At 48.7% G+C, this 15219-nt stretch overlaps 1 protein-coding gene across 4 annotated transcripts in view; it reads right to left on the bottom strand.

Moving 5' to 3' along the window:
• DGCR2 (DiGeorge syndrome critical region gene 2) overlaps window positions 1–1649 on the bottom strand; it is a 57960-nt gene extending 56311 nt beyond the window's left edge. For 3 of the 4 annotated variants that reach the window (XM_077309186.1, XM_077309188.1, XM_077309189.1), the window contains exon 1: window positions 1389–1648. In XM_077309186.1, the coding sequence (XP_077165301.1) occupies window positions 1389–1467 (79 nt within the window). In that variant the 5' untranslated portion in view covers window positions 1468–1648. Of the gene's footprint in view, window positions 1–1388 lie in introns of all 4 variants that reach the window. The other variant, XM_077309187.1, reaches the window with a different exon arrangement.
• Between the last annotated feature and the right edge of the window lie 13570 nt (window positions 1650–15219).

The following is a 15219-nucleotide window of genomic DNA, read 5'->3' as shown; positions in this document are numbered from 1 at the left end:
CTTTTGCAATTCTGAGAACTTCCTCACTGAACATACTTCCAAGTACTCTAATCCAGTTCCTAGTTGACTAACATGGGCTCCCAACTATTAGCAGAAGAAAGGAGAGGAGTGTAGCCCTCACAAAACATAGCAGTCCAAGTATTGATCAATCCTTCAATGCAGAATTCTTAGGATAACACCAAGGATAACCTCCTACTCTTTCCTGATTTACAGATCTGATGTCAAGTTACTCCAGGCTGTACTGATTTCAGTGGGCCTGATTAAAATAATTATGTTCATGATTGCACTTGGTCACCTACTACGGAGGCCAATTCTCACCCAAAGTTCTTAGCAACTCTAAATCAGAATTCATGGGAAGCCACCTCCAGGGCGCCATTCAGCAAGTGCAGCCCTCAGAAAGTCCCTCATCACAACACCTCATCCCCAGAAGCACTAAAAGCTCCCCCACAACACCCTGCCCAGGAGAAGCAGGAAGGCAAAACCTGAGAATTCAGGCAAACCCCACATCACATATACTCATCCCCACCCTTCCTGCTTAACACTTTCAAAGAGAGATAAACACTCTTTCTTTCCTAGCCAAAGAGGCTCCAACCCTTCCCTTTCCATGGCACAGCAAACCCTAATACCCAGAGGTCCTGAGAAAACACCACAAAGGCCCTTTCCCCCAAAGAAGAGCAACCAAGACACCTCTCTGTACCAAAACTACTTGACCCTGCCTCCATTCAGTTTTATGGAAACCACCAGGCTCCCTCACCCCTACCCAAACAGGTCAGGCTCTCCCAGTGCCTGGGTTTCACTCCCCTTTACCCAAACCAACACACACACACACAGGGTGGTTCCAACACCCACAAATCAAAAAGCCATTTGGTCTCCACAGTCTCCCAAAAGCTATGGGGCGGGGGGGGGGGGCTTTTCTGCCCCACTGAGGGGAGCCTCCCTCCCCTCTTTCCAGCAATGCTTAGAAAGCAAACAACCCATGCTTTCGCCCCACAACCTCCAGGCCCTGCCCCTAACGCAGCCTCCTGGGACCCCAACCAAGGCTACCCAGTCCCAAAGAGGCACCCTCCTTCAAGAAGGGCGAACCCCCCCCAAAAAACTGCACCCCTCCTTGTTCAAATAACCCCTCCCCTTTTAACCCCCAGCATCCCAACTGGGAACAGGCAGCGGGTGGGGAGGGGGCAGCCCCCCTCAGTCCATAACCCCCCAGCGCCCAGGGGTGGGCGACCCGTGGCTCCCCAGCCGCCCGCGGACTACAATTCCCATGAGCCCCTGCCAGCCCGGCCAATGGGCAGGGGCTCACGGGCAACGTAGTCCACGGCCAGCTCTGCAAGGGCGGGGGTCTTCTCTGAGCCCCTCACTCTCCCCCCCCCCCCAGGCCAAACCCGTACCTGGCCGCAACGGCTCGGTGATGCTGAGCACGAGGAGGAAGAGGAGGAGGAAGGTGCCGCTGTCTGCCTTGGGCACCATTTATCCTCCGTTCATCCTCCCCCAGACGCAGCACCATAAAAAACCCCGGCAGGGCGGAGGAGGAGGAGGAGAAGCAGCCCGTTTCCTTCCCCGCAGGAGACCGGCGCGCTGAGGGGCCGCTGGCTGGCTGGCTGACGGGCTCCAAGGTGCACGCACAAGATGGCGGCCGCGCTCCCCCCCCCTTCCTCGCGACGCCCCCCTTCTCTTCGCCGCCGAGCCGCTCAGCCAATGGGGAGGCGGGAGGCGTGGCTTCGGCGCGGCGCATCTGCATAGGTGAATGGCTAATGAGGGCGCCCGGCGGAGGTGGGGACTGGGGAGAGCGCGCCTACCTGGCGAGGAGCGCTGTGCGGCTTTGCGGGCTTGCTCCTGTGTAAACGTGCGAAAGGGGTGGATCCCCCGGTTGGTCGGGGTTTCTCGCGGACGCGGTGCAGGCGATCTGCTGCGCAAGGCCGCAATCCCGGGGAAAGAAGAAGAAGAGTTGGTTCTTATAGGCCGCTTTTCTCTGCCAAGAGTGTCAAAGCGGCTTACAATCGGCTTCCCTTTCCTCTCCCCGCAACAGACACCCTGTGAGGGAGGTGAGGCTGAGAGAGCTCTGAAAGAACTGTGAGTGGCTTAAGGTCACCCAGCTGGCTGCATGTGGAGGAGGAGTGGGAAATCAAACCCGGCTCGCCGGTTTAGAAGGAGTCTGCGCTCCTAGCCACTACACCAAGCTGGAACTCGGTGGGGCTTAGAAGCTACTGGCCTCGAATCTGAGCAGAACTGCACAAGCTACCTGCTGAAAATACCTTCCAGTATGCACAGCGTGTTTGAAAGCTGATTGTGCCATTAAGTGCGGGGAGACCTAGCGTCTAGCTTTGGCAAGATATGCATGAGGTTATGATGCTCAGCTCCATAACAAAAGATACTCTTGTGGTGACAAAGTAGGAATGCACATGAAAACATACCCAGAATTAAACTTTGTAGATCAGTGAGATCAAAAGTCTGCAAAACTCAAGAAGCAAAGCCCACCCTATCTATGCCAAGCTCAGAAATAAACAACATAGCTGCGGTTGCCCTGATCAGTCATAACAACAGCAATTAGGCAATAACACAGTCTCCCTTACATTCCCAGGCTAGTTTGATTCTCTTCTGTGGGAAAGAAAACTCTGATCTCGGTTTGTTTATCGTTTACTTCAATTATAACACCTAACTTTCTCCTCTGTGGGGACACAGCAGCTTACCTTGTCCTTCTTGCTGTTTTCTCCTCACAACATCCCTGTGAGGTAGGCTAGGGTGACTCAAGGTCACCCGGGGGAGGGGAATCCAACCTGGGTCCTTCCAGATCCCACGCTCAAATTGAGCCCTAAGTGAATAAGAATTGGACTAGCTGACAAATTCTCATTCGGCAATTCTGTACATTTTTTAAAATAATAGCAACTTTCAGATCAAACGTCTTGGGGGACTGCAAAGTTTTCACCACTGGTTACTCTGTGTTACTGTTTTGAAATCAAATTTGTGTCCGGAGATTTCACAACAAATGCGGGCTGTTTATAAATGAACTTCTCATGCGTGACCTGGCTTGGATCAGTTTTAAATGTGACCGCTGCTGGTTTCAAGGAGCTAAATTTCTCACCGCCGTCTAATGTCTTCCATTGTTTTAGATTGGTTTGCTTTAATAGATTGCAAACCTCTATAGAATCTCTTGCAAAGCCCCCCCCCCCCTGTTTAAAAACAAGTTCCTTCAAGGAACAGAGGAATAATCCGAAACAGTTGCTTTTAAGAGAGCTGAGCCAAATGTGCCCGTCTCATACTGGTTGACCTGCTCTGCAAATGGTAGCTAACGTGTTGCCTCTCTGAAGGGTGGAGAAAGACTTGATCTACAGTCTATCTGCCTAGAACTTCTATAAAGTGAGAGCAGGGTTTGACTAGGGGGAGGGACCTCAGCCTGGAGTCCACCTTCCATTCGCTGGCAAGGGCTCATGGGAAATGTAGTCCATGGACATCTGGAGGGCCGCAGTTTGACTAACCCTGCTCTAGAGATCAGCTGTAATTCCGGAAGAGCTCTAGACCCCACTGGGTGCTTGTTCATCTCCCTCAGCTTTCTTTTAAAAGTCTTCAGCGCATGAACCTGTCTTTTTCCACATTCATCTGGATTCTGGAGATGTTGGGGTTTTGATGGGGGGATGACTTAGGCATGAAATTGGGGTCACTGTGGGTGGGCAGGTAGTTGTAAGTTCCTGCATTGTGCAGGGGGTTGGACTAGATAATGGAGAAGAAGAGTTGGTTTTTATATGCTGCTTTTCTCCGGAGGTCCCTTCCAACTCTGTCATTCTATGACCTTTCCCTCCCCAACTCTGTGGTTTCACCTATTGTGTGTTTTGCATCGGAAACACCTTGCAGGAGGGACTTATTCATTTCTGAAACATGGTACTGAGCCACGTGTATATCAGTGAAACCATATTTGAACAAATGATAAAATCGGGTGCCAAAAACCCTGAATGCTGTGTGATCAGTATGTGAATTAGGCAGAAGAAGCAGGTAGGTATCTATTTGCTTTTTGCGCCATCTTAACTACTGTATATCCCGGGGTAGGAGTGAGGAGTTATGCAAAGCAACAAAGTCCAGCACTCCGACGCTCAGAAATCCCATTTACCTATAATTTGAGGTTTTGCAGGCTTCCCCACTGGGATGTCTCGATATTTACTTCTTTTGAAGACAGGCCGAAATTGGCGGGGTACTGATTCCTATTCCACAGTGCTACTCCTTTGCGTTTGCACACAAGCACAGATTCTGCAATTGGCTGCAGGATTTGGCAGCGCCGACATGGTCTCAAGCAGCTGCTCTCCAGATCCGCATCACACCTCCTGCGAAAGCTGCAGGAGTCAGCAGGACCTCTCCGGTGCCGCCTGCTTTGGGGTCACAGGAAATGTAATGGGGCCAACTGCTGGTTCCTCACCGTTAGCGTTTCACAGGACTCGGGTCAACAGCTGCTTCCTTGTGGTTTGGGGGGGCTCTCCCCCCACCCATTGTGACGGAGAGGAGAAACACCTGGCTGTCGTAAGCAAAGCGAAACACAGGAGACCTGAGCAAAAATGAGACCTGAGCTTCCTGGCAGATACTTGCAAACGATTACCTTTTCCACAGACTTCTCATACGACAACGAACACAAAGAGGCAGGGCACCTTAATGGCATAACAAAAATCCAAATCAGAAAAAACACAGCTAAATTTGTCATCGTCAGCCCTTCAGTCAAGCGACTCTTGGCGATCCCAAGGCTCAGCTGTCGTCACGATCTCCAGTCCCACACCACCTCTCTGAGCCATGCAATGTTGTTATGCCCCCTTAGCACCCGATCGGTAGCTACAAGGTGGCACATACACAATGAAGGTTATAAAATAATTCAGTTTAAAACACTCGAAGGTTGGCCAGTAACACTTACTGGGGGTATGCCAGACTGGGGAAACAGTGTTTCCTTGCAGATAAAAACACCAATTCAGGGAGACAGACAAACCTCCCCGGGGAGGGAGTTCCAAAGTTTTGGTGCCACGACCAAGAAGGTCCTTTCTAGGGTTGTCCCCCATCTAGCCTCAGAAGGTGGTGGCAAGCAAAACAGGGCCACGGAATACGACCAGAGTGTCTGGGGGGGATCGTATGGGGGGAGCAGGTCCTTCAGGTATGTGGAGCACAGGGCTTCAAAAGTCAAAAATCTTCAGCTGAGCCTGGAGAAATGCACCTCTTCTGAACAGACACACATCTTCAGCTGCAGAACTGCCAAATTTGCTATGGTGGCTCAGATATCAAGAATGTGTCTCCTAGGAACTGGTGTAGAACAGAACAATCACATTTCACTCACTCAGAAGAGATTGGCAGCAGTACGCAATCAGTTAAAATGACCTGGAGAGCAATCTGAAACAGAAAAAAAAAAAGAACAAAACATTTCCCTCATACTAGTAGTAAGAGCTGTTTTTTTGGACCCCACTTCTTACTACCCAAAGGAGTCTCAAAGCGGCTTATAACCACCTACCCTTCCTCTCCCCACAACAGATACCCTGTGAGGTAGGTGAGGCTGAGAGAGCTCAGAGAGAACTGTGACTTGCTCAAGGTCACCCAGCTGGCTGCGTGTGGAAGAGGAGCAGGGAATCAAACCCGGTTCTCCAGATTAGATGCCACCATCACTTCACCATGCTGGCTTTCAGCTAGGCTGTTCTGCAAGATTTATTTATTTAATAAATAAGATGGGAGCAACTACTGAGAAGGGATGAGAATGGGTGGCTGGACCTCTTCCTCATTTGCAAGGTAGTACCTCTTTGGCCCTGCAGCTAGGAAGTTCCAAGGCTCTTCAGGGCTTCACAGGTCAGCCGCACAACCTTGAATGCAACTGGGCAGTTGATTGGCAACGAAAATGTGACCTGCAGAAAGGATGTGACAGGCATGTTCTTCCTGGCACCCAGCAGTAAATGGGCTGAGGCATTCTTCACTAACCAGAATGTCCAGGTTGTTCTTAAGGGCAGACCCACGTAGAGGGCATTACAACAGTCTATCCTCAAGGCAGCCTTTCTCAATTTCTTTTACTGTTGAGAAACCCATGAAATATTCTTCAAGGTTTGGGAAACCTCAGAAGTGGCACAATCATGCAGAATATGGTTGGGAAGCAGAGCTGTGTACAGGCCCGCCTGGGGCCCCCCCCTTTCCCACCCCCTCCAGGCCAATCATTTGTCATTTGGGGAGGGGGGGTTGATGTGACCATACATCAGAGTTTCTTGATTTTTTTAGCGTTGAGAAACCCTGAAACATTCATCCACGCCTGGCGAGCGCCACTCTAAAACAGCACATTAACTGGCATTCGATGTCTTTTAATTGCTGTAAGCAACTCTGAGAGCGGCGAGGAAGGCTGAAGAACGAGGTTTTTAAAAAACACAATCAATCCGTCAATACGCTAAAATGGCTCAGAGGATCCTTCTCAATTAACTCGGCTCCTACAAAAGTGCCTGGAAGCTTCTACAGCGAGTCACCGGCCGACGGTTCGGTCTCTTCTCCGGGCTGCCTGTAAGGTTATTTAATCCAGAGCCAAAGAGGGTCAAATGCTTTGTCAGGGAGGCAGAAAGGTCAGGGAAATCAGCTGCCAGGAGGTTTAAATCTGCTGGGGAAGAGGTGAGCATTGCAGCCGCGGTCACTAAGAAGGAGGGAGCTAAGAAGGCGACACAAGTTAACCAGATAAGCCCACGGGCCGGCAATATATCCGGGGAGGGACTGCACGGCTAGGTCAAAGGCCTCCCAATGCCACTTTCCGGTGGCTAATTAATTCTAGTTCCCAGGAACACAAGAATTTGATTGTGCCAAACACTGTGCATGGGGAAGAGCATTTTCACCAGATCACGAATGATGCGGCTGCTGTAACAGTTGCAGGCTGTTCGACACAGACACAGACACACTCCAAGAGTCTGCAAAACATTAGATCAGGGCCGCAGTTGTAGTCAAACTGCGGCCCTCCAGATGTCCATGGACTACAATTCCCATGAGCCCCTGGCAGGGGCTCATGGGAATTATAGTCCATGGACATCTGGAGGGCCGCAGTTTGACTACCCCTGCATTAGATGATCAGTTTATATCGGAGTCGTTTTGGACTCTCATGTTGTGATCCTGCACAGGGGTGGAGGGGCAACATCTCGACAGAACTATAATGACACAAAGGTGTCTCCCGGCACGATTGGGGTTTCCAGCTCTGGGCTGAGAAATACCTGGAGATTTTTATTGTGGTGCCAGGAATGGGTGGGATTTGGGTTGGGAAAGAAACTCAGTGGAGGATAACGCTATGGAGTCCCCCCTCCAAAACAGCCTATTTCTCCAGGGGAACTGATCTCTGTCATTCGGGCCAAATCTATTGGAAAAGCTCAACTACAGAAGTGGCCAAACTGTGGCTCTCCAGATGTCCATGGACTACAATTCCCATGAGCAAACAGCATATGTTGCAGTGCCCATCCGCCTCTGAGATTTCAGAAGAGCCATATGCATATACAATTATTCTCTCTCTCTCTCTCTCTCTCTCTCTGTCTCTCTCTCTGTCTCTCTCTCTGATGGATGGTTCCTAGTTACAGGGAATGGGGGGGGAGGGAGGTTGACGAGTGAAATCCGTTCTTAATAACATACACCCCATTTGGCAGCTAGACAGAAAGAGGTCGAGAAGGTTATTTCCGCTGTCCCAGCATCATTTCTGCAGCCGTGGTGAGGAGGTGATGATAATAAGGAAACAAAATATAGATCAGCCCTTTCGTTAAAAAAAAAATGCCACTCTCTGTAAGAGCAGCCAAGGGTAGCCTCCGTGGAAAATATCTCCTACGAGACGTCAGCTGCAAAGCCATGCAGAACGTTCCGGCTGTCCTCAGATCTGATTCATCATTAAGCCGAATATACATGAAGTCAGCTTCCAGGTGACTCAGAATGTCGGTTTAGCTATGAGGAGGAGGAGGAGGAGGAGGAGGAGGAGGAGGAGGAGGAGGAGGAGGAGGAGGAGGAGGAGGAGGAGGAGGAGGAGGAGGAGGAGGAGGAGGAGGAGAAGAAGAAGAAGAAGAAGAAGAAGAAGAAGAAGAAGAAGAAGAAGAAGAAGAAGAAGAAGTTGGTTCTTTTATGCTACTTTTTCTTTACCTGAAAGAGTCTCAAAGCTTTGAGACTCCTTTGGGTAATGAAAAGCAGGCTATAAAAGCCAACTCTTCTTCTTCTTCTTCCCACTGGACTCCTCCAGAAATTCTCCTGCTCTTCAAGGCAGATGGCTCATCGTGTCTGACAAGAGAGAAGCTGTTGTGTTCCCAATGGTGGGGAAACTTAACAGAAACTGGCTGCCTGCCTAAGATAAAAAAGAACATCCACGAACAGTATGGTGCAGACAGCAAAGGATTGACAAGGTCTTAAGACAGCAGGCCTGTTTTGCATAGGGCATTTCTACCCTTTTAAGTCAGGGCCTGGCACAACTGAGGGAGGTGCTAGCCTCCAGAAGTGAGGGGGAGAGGCCATGCTTGGGCCATGCTTGAGTGGTGTCCCCTTAAAAATTCAATGTAAGCTCCATGCTGATGATCTAGTTCACAGGTCCCCAATGGAGAGTTGCCAGCTCTGGGTTGGGAAATACCTGAAGACTTGGGGGGCGGAGCCAGGAGTAGGCGGAGTTTAGGGCACGGAGGGACCCCGGTCTAGTACGGCCCTTTCAACCTTTCCCCCCCTTTCTTTCCATATTTTTTTGTTTTATTTAGAATATAATCCTCTTAACAAAAAGAAAGCAAACTTTCAACCATAGTAGAACTACCAAAGATTAAGCATATCATTGTACTATACAAATGAATAGAAAATCCTCCTAACTCTATCTTCGCAGTAGCATATCGTTTATTAGTATACCTAGATAAACTTCCTTTCTTAAGATAGTCCACGTATTAGCTCCTTCATATTCTTCCACTGGTCTTCTGTTCATCATGCTAGTAGGTTTAGACATTTTTGATAGTTCAGCTACTTTATCCAACCACTGAGAAACAGATGGATACTCTGTCACTTTCCAATTCTTCGCCCATACCAATCTTGTAGAATAAAAGAAGAATGTTCTCGTTGTATTTGGCAAGGCATCTGGCTGTATACTTAATAACATATAAGCCGGTTTGAGCGGGAATCTGAGCTTAAATATTTCCTGTAATATCATATGTATTTTACCCCAAAAGCTTTTAACATATTCACAGTTCCACCACATGTGATAAAAAGAGCCTACCATACTATTACATTTCCAACATTTACCATTAGACCCTTTAGACATTTTTGCAATAACTTTAGGAGTGATATTCCATCTGTAAAACATCTTATACCAGTTTTCTCTTAGTATTTGACTGTTTGTTTGTTTGGGAATTTTAGACCAGGCTCATTCCCATTCTTCCATAGTAACAGTAACCTAAAAGTTTTGCATCCATTTTCAGCCCCTTTCAACCTTTTGACCATGGAAGAGCCCCTGAAATAATTTTTCAGCCTTCAAGGAGCCCTGGAAGTGATGTCAGCTGGCCACGCCCCTAGAAGTGACATCTCACCAGAAGTGACATCACTGTTAAATCTGTGGGTTCTGAGGAAGACACAGACACCCATTGTGATTTGAGTTCTTTTTTTTTGGCCCCAGCAGGGTACTGAACTGAACGGAACTGAACGGAACCAAAAAAACCTCACAAAACCCCAAATTATGTACATAAGTAAACAATGGATCTTGCCACCAACACATGCTATTGGTCAGGTTCGGTTTAAACCAACTGGATCCAGCAGATGAGATCTAGCTGTGCATTGGTCAATTAAGCCAGGGGTAGTCAACCTGTGGTCCTCAAGATATCTATGGACTACAATTCCCAGGAGCCCCTGCCAGCATTTGCTGGCAGGGGCTCATGGGAATTGTAGTCCATGGACATCTGGAGGACCACAGGTTGACTACCCCTGCTGTAAGCTATGATGCTCAAGCTTGGCAGGTCTACAGACACAACAATCACCCCCCATGTTAACAGGCAGGCTCGACAAGGACTGGGGGGCGGGGTAGAGAGAGGAAGTGGTTTAAGGTAGGAATAGACATGCAGGCTCTGCCCCCTTCCCGGTGCAGAAACCACAAGAGAATTCACTCCTGCTTGGGAGAAGAAGCAATGGAAGAGGTCTGATCCCTAGCTTGTGTTTGAGTCCACTAAGGCAGGAGACAAAAGACCGTGGACCCCCTTCCAGAGTTCCCATGGGCCCCCGGTGGTCCACGGACCTCTGATTGGGAATCCCTGGTCTAGTGTGGAATCTACACTCTGTCAGCCATTTTGCCCTGGGGACCTGTAATTCCCAGGGATCTCCAGGTCCCCCAGGTGTCTTTCCAGGGTGAGGAAGAGAAAGGCCTTCCTTCTACACCTGTTGCCTGCGACCCTTAATTTCGCCATGCCAAGGACTGAAAACCAAACCTGTACCAGATCTCATTTTCACAGGGTCAGGAATCCAGCCCTTAAATCTTCAGATGATGGGGTAGCTATTTCCGGAGAGTCCCCTTTTCCCCTGCAGAACCCCCGCCTCCCAATTGTTCCTGTCTGCTAACTCCAGGCACAAAAATGGGGTGGGGGGTGGGGTTCTGAGTAGCTTAGAGAAGGAGTGAGGAGTGGAAAAACCCCGCTTCATGCGGCCTGCATATGTTTGGAGGGAAGCCAGTGTTCGTTTATTGCTTCGTAGGACAGTCGTAAATTGTGCACGCAAACCATACACTAAATCATGAAATAAACTACAAACACACTAAGGGGAGGGGAAGATGTGCAAACGCCGAAGGAAGAGGACGTTCGGCGCCAACTGCGATCCTCGCCTGGGGCACCATGTGGTTGACGGTTAACCCTGCAGGAGGGAGGAGGCCTTTAAAAACGGTACTCCCAACCCACCCCCCAGGCACAATCTGAAGCCATCCATCCTTCCCATTTCAAAATCCCACCCCTCCGTTCTGCTGCCTGTTCAGACCAGAGACGCAAGTATGCAGTAATCACATTAGTCTTAGCATCGTGCTCTCATAAATCCTTTTTCCGCTGCGGAAGCTTTCTGGCTTCCCTGCAGGGTCTTGCTGAGGGGCAGAGGGGGAGGGAATGCAGAACCTCACAAGAACATTTCAAAACAAAAGACGTTTGCCCTGTCTAAGAATTCTGACTGTTTATTCCCACCGCTCCTAAGTGAGAGAAGATTCTCTGTATGCAGGGCCCATATCAGCCTGACCTTTCAGCAGCGGTGCTGGCTACCAATAGAATACCGGATCGGGTTTAAGGTGCTGGTTCTTACCTTCCAGGCCATATTCGGTCAGAGTTCTGCATACATCAAGGACTACCTATGCGCTCCAATGAGCGACACGCTCTAGCCAGGACTGGTTTGAGGATTTGCGGGGCCTGTAGAACCAGAGTCAGTTTAAGGATTCATGGGGCCCTAAAGGTAAAGGTAAAGGTATCCCCTGTGTAAGCACCGAGTCATGTCTGACCCTTGGGGTGACGCCCTCTAGCATTTTCATGGCAGACTCAATACGGGGTGGTTTGCCAGTGCCTTCCCCAGTCATTACCGTTTACCCCCCAGGAAGCTGGGTACTCATTTTACCAACCTCGGAAGGATGGAAGGCTGAGTCGACCTTGAGCCGGCTGCTGGGATCGAACTCCCAGCCTCCTGGGCAGAGTTTTCAGACTGCATGTCTGCTGCTTTACCACTCTGGGCCACAAGAGGCTCTCTTCATGGGGCCCTAGCAGAGCACAATTGCAGTGGAAGCAATCAGTCTGGGGGAGGAGGCCCCCCACAATAGAAAGGGGTGTGACTCTGAGTGTTCGTAAACTGGGGGAAAGGAGGAGGAGAAAGGATGCAGCCCTGATCCATAGAGGAAAGGTACCGTGCAGGGCCCCTGGAACTGCGTGGCCGGTAGCATGTGCTACATGGATAAGCCAACCCTGGCTCTATCTACTCCAACAATCTGGTGATCTCTGGCCTCAAGGAAATCCGCCTGGCTTCAACCAGACCTGAAGCCTTTTCATCTGTGGCCCCAACATGGTGGAACCCCAACAAAATCAAGGCATCATCATCATCATCATCATCATCATCATCATCATCATCATCATCATCATCATCATCATCATTATTATTATTATTATTATTATTATTATTATTATTATTAAGATTTATTTCCCACCATTCCCAGAACCGGCTCGTGGCGGGGTACAATTTGTCCACAATAAAACCCCAATAAAACCCCATTAAAACACACATAAAAGTCTTATAACAATGTCAAAAATCCCAAGGAACATGGTGGTGAACTCAACCACCTAACCCCCCCCCCCCACCAATAACATCTAGGAGGAAGAGTGAAGAGGGGGCACAGGGGACACATAGCCAAACCATCGCTTAGCACCACAGGGGGCCCAACCAGATCTTCCTTGCCGCGCCGGCCTCAACCATAAGCCTGGCGGAAGAGCTCCATTTTGCAGGCCCTGCGGAACGCCCAAAGCTCGGAACTCCAACAGTTCCGTAGGGCCTGCAAAACAGAGCTCTTCCGCCAGGCTTTCAGAAGAGGCCAACAGGGCCAATGCCCTCCCTACAGCCTGGTCCCTTGTCAGGTGACCTTTACACCCAGCATGTTCCTAACTGTTATCATTATTCCTTTTCAACTGTTGTGATTCCCCAAATGTTATAACTGTTCATATTTTTTTGCTCGAGCATAATGCTCCAAATGTTTCAGTGTACCTTTCCCATTCCCCACTGGTTCTATGTACACTGTCTTTAGATGCTGCAGTGAGGGACAGTATATAAATTGCATGAATCAATACATCAATAAATATTTCAGTATTCATTGAGGGGGCAGAATATCCTCTGTGTATATACTGTGTCTTGATAATGAACACGACTGTGAAGGTTATTACGGGATGGGGCTCCACCGCCTTGGCTAACCCCATCCCGTGATACGTGGAAGGAGGAAAAAAATTTATGTCCGAGAATGCAATCTGTGTAACCGGTGTCGTTTATACCCGGAATTCAATTTCTCAGTCTGAATTGTGTGTCTTTTTTCATACAAAGCGCCAAGAGACCTGAATACAATTTCTGTTTAGTAGAATTAAGTGGGATATATATATAATGCAATTATTGGGAATTAAGTGGGATGTAGATAATGAGCTTTTCACAATTTTGAACCAGGATAATTGCGAAAGCCCTCTCCTCCCTTATCAAATTGCCCAGGATGGAAACAATTTCCTGATTGAATGAAAGATTTTTGGACATCCACTCCAAAACTGCTGAAAACAGGAGGGTGGACTTCTTTGGAGACATGGCCTTCTTTGTGGGAATAGTTACTCTTGAGACCCTCCTTATGGAGGCCAGCTTGGCAACTTCATTTTCACTCTAGACATATATAACAGAGGCATGTCCTTCTAAGACTTTTGACTGCAATGGACTCACAACAGCGTAACTTTGCTTAAGATGGACACAGTCCGAGTCAAGCCTCAATACACGTTAGCCCAAGCCACTAACGGTAATGAAATACGATCTCTCTCTCTCTCTCTCTCTCTCTAATTCTCTGTCTCAGTCTTTCTCAACTTTTTTTTACCATTGAGAAACCCCTAAAACATTCTTCTGGCTTCAAGAACCCCCAGAAGTGGCGCAATCATGCAGAATATGGTTGGGAAGTAGAGCTGTGGACATGTCCACCCAGAGCCCCTCCCTTTCCCACCCCTCCAGGCCCATCATTGGCCATTTTGGGAGGGGGAGGGCAGGTTGATGTGACCATATATGGTCATATTACTCAATCATTATATTAAAAAATATATTAAAAATTAATGAACTCCCACCCATTTGGAAACCCTTCCAAATCCTTGTTTGAGTCCGTCCTTCTCACATTGGGTGGTGGAAGGCTCGTGGAAGTTTACAAATAAAATATAAACCCCTTAAAACAATGTTAAAATCCTCAATCATAACACCCCCACCATCATCACCCCCCAAGAGCGACAACTCCCTTCCCATCCCGGTTTCACTGACCATCTGAAAAAAAAATGAGCTTTTGCACAGATATTTGCTAAGGAGTGTCCTCATTTGCTGAGACTTGTCAGGGCCAGCTCTGTGAGGGAACCCGAGACATTTGCTTCAGGTGGCAGATTCGGAAGGGCGGCAACCTCCTGCCCTGCCCACAGCCATCCAGCTACCTGTCTTTCTGCCACCTGAAAACCAGCCTGACTGCCATCCCCACCCAAGAGCCGGAGCAGATAAGCATCTTTGCTCTCCCAGGCCTCTTTAAAAACAGCACACCGAGCCCTGTAAGTCTCCTTTTTGCGAGAGTTCAGCTAACATTGCTTGTCCCAAGTTTGACAGAGGTGCGGCCTTCCCCTTTTATCCCTCCTACGGCTGTGATGTCAAGTGACTTCCTGTCATGTGATTGCAACTCAGGGGGGGTCCCATGCTCAGATCTAGAAAAACTGAAGAACATCAGCTTATGTTAAACACAGGTTTAGAATCCTGGTTGCTAGCCAAGAAGCCCAGAAACATAACGTGGTTCAGGTTGTTGTCCGAATGAAGCTCTGTTGAAGGGTAAGTGTCCGTAGGGTAGCTCCAGATGCATGAAATAAAGATCTCAGGAGACAGATCTACATGTCTAACAGCGAGATCGATCGTCTTGGCAGTTGAGTCGTCTGGGATTATAAAAGGTCATGAAACACAATTGGCAACTGCCTGTGAAATTTTTGGCAACTAAGAAGAAGAAGAAGAAGAGGAGGAGGAGGTGTTGTTTTATATCCCACTTTTCATTGCCCCAAAGAGTCTCATAGTAGCTTACAATTGCGTTCCCTTTTCTCTCCCCACAACAGACACCCTGTGAAGTAGGTGGGGCCGAGAGAGCTCTGACAGGACTGCTCAGTAAGAACAGTATAATCAGGACTGTGACAAGGCCAAGGTCACCCAGCTGGATGTGTGTGGAGGAGCCCCCTGGGGCAACAGAAAACAACTCTGCTCCACCCTTTATATGACGGCCCTTCAAGTACTTGAAGATGGCCATCGTATTACCTCTTAGTCATCTTCTCTTCAGGCTAAACAGACCAAGCTGTTCAGTATAGGATAGCTTTGTGTGTGTATATATATAAGCTAGGAGGACAAACTTGCAATTCTAGATGGAAGAACGGGGGAAATACAAATGGGTCCCCCTTTCCCTCTGTGATGAATCTGAATAATCATGCTTTTTAATCCAATCTCCTGAATCACATGACCAGTGACAGAGTTGCCTTGTGACTTCACGTGCTGACATCAGCT

This window comes from Paroedura picta, chromosome 13 (genome assembly GCF_049243985.1).
Source record: "Paroedura picta isolate Pp20150507F chromosome 13, Ppicta_v3.0, whole genome shotgun sequence".
Lineage (NCBI taxonomy): Eukaryota > Metazoa > Chordata > Lepidosauria > Squamata > Gekkonidae > Paroedura > Paroedura picta.
This window is presented reverse-complemented; position numbering and strand designations above follow the sequence as displayed.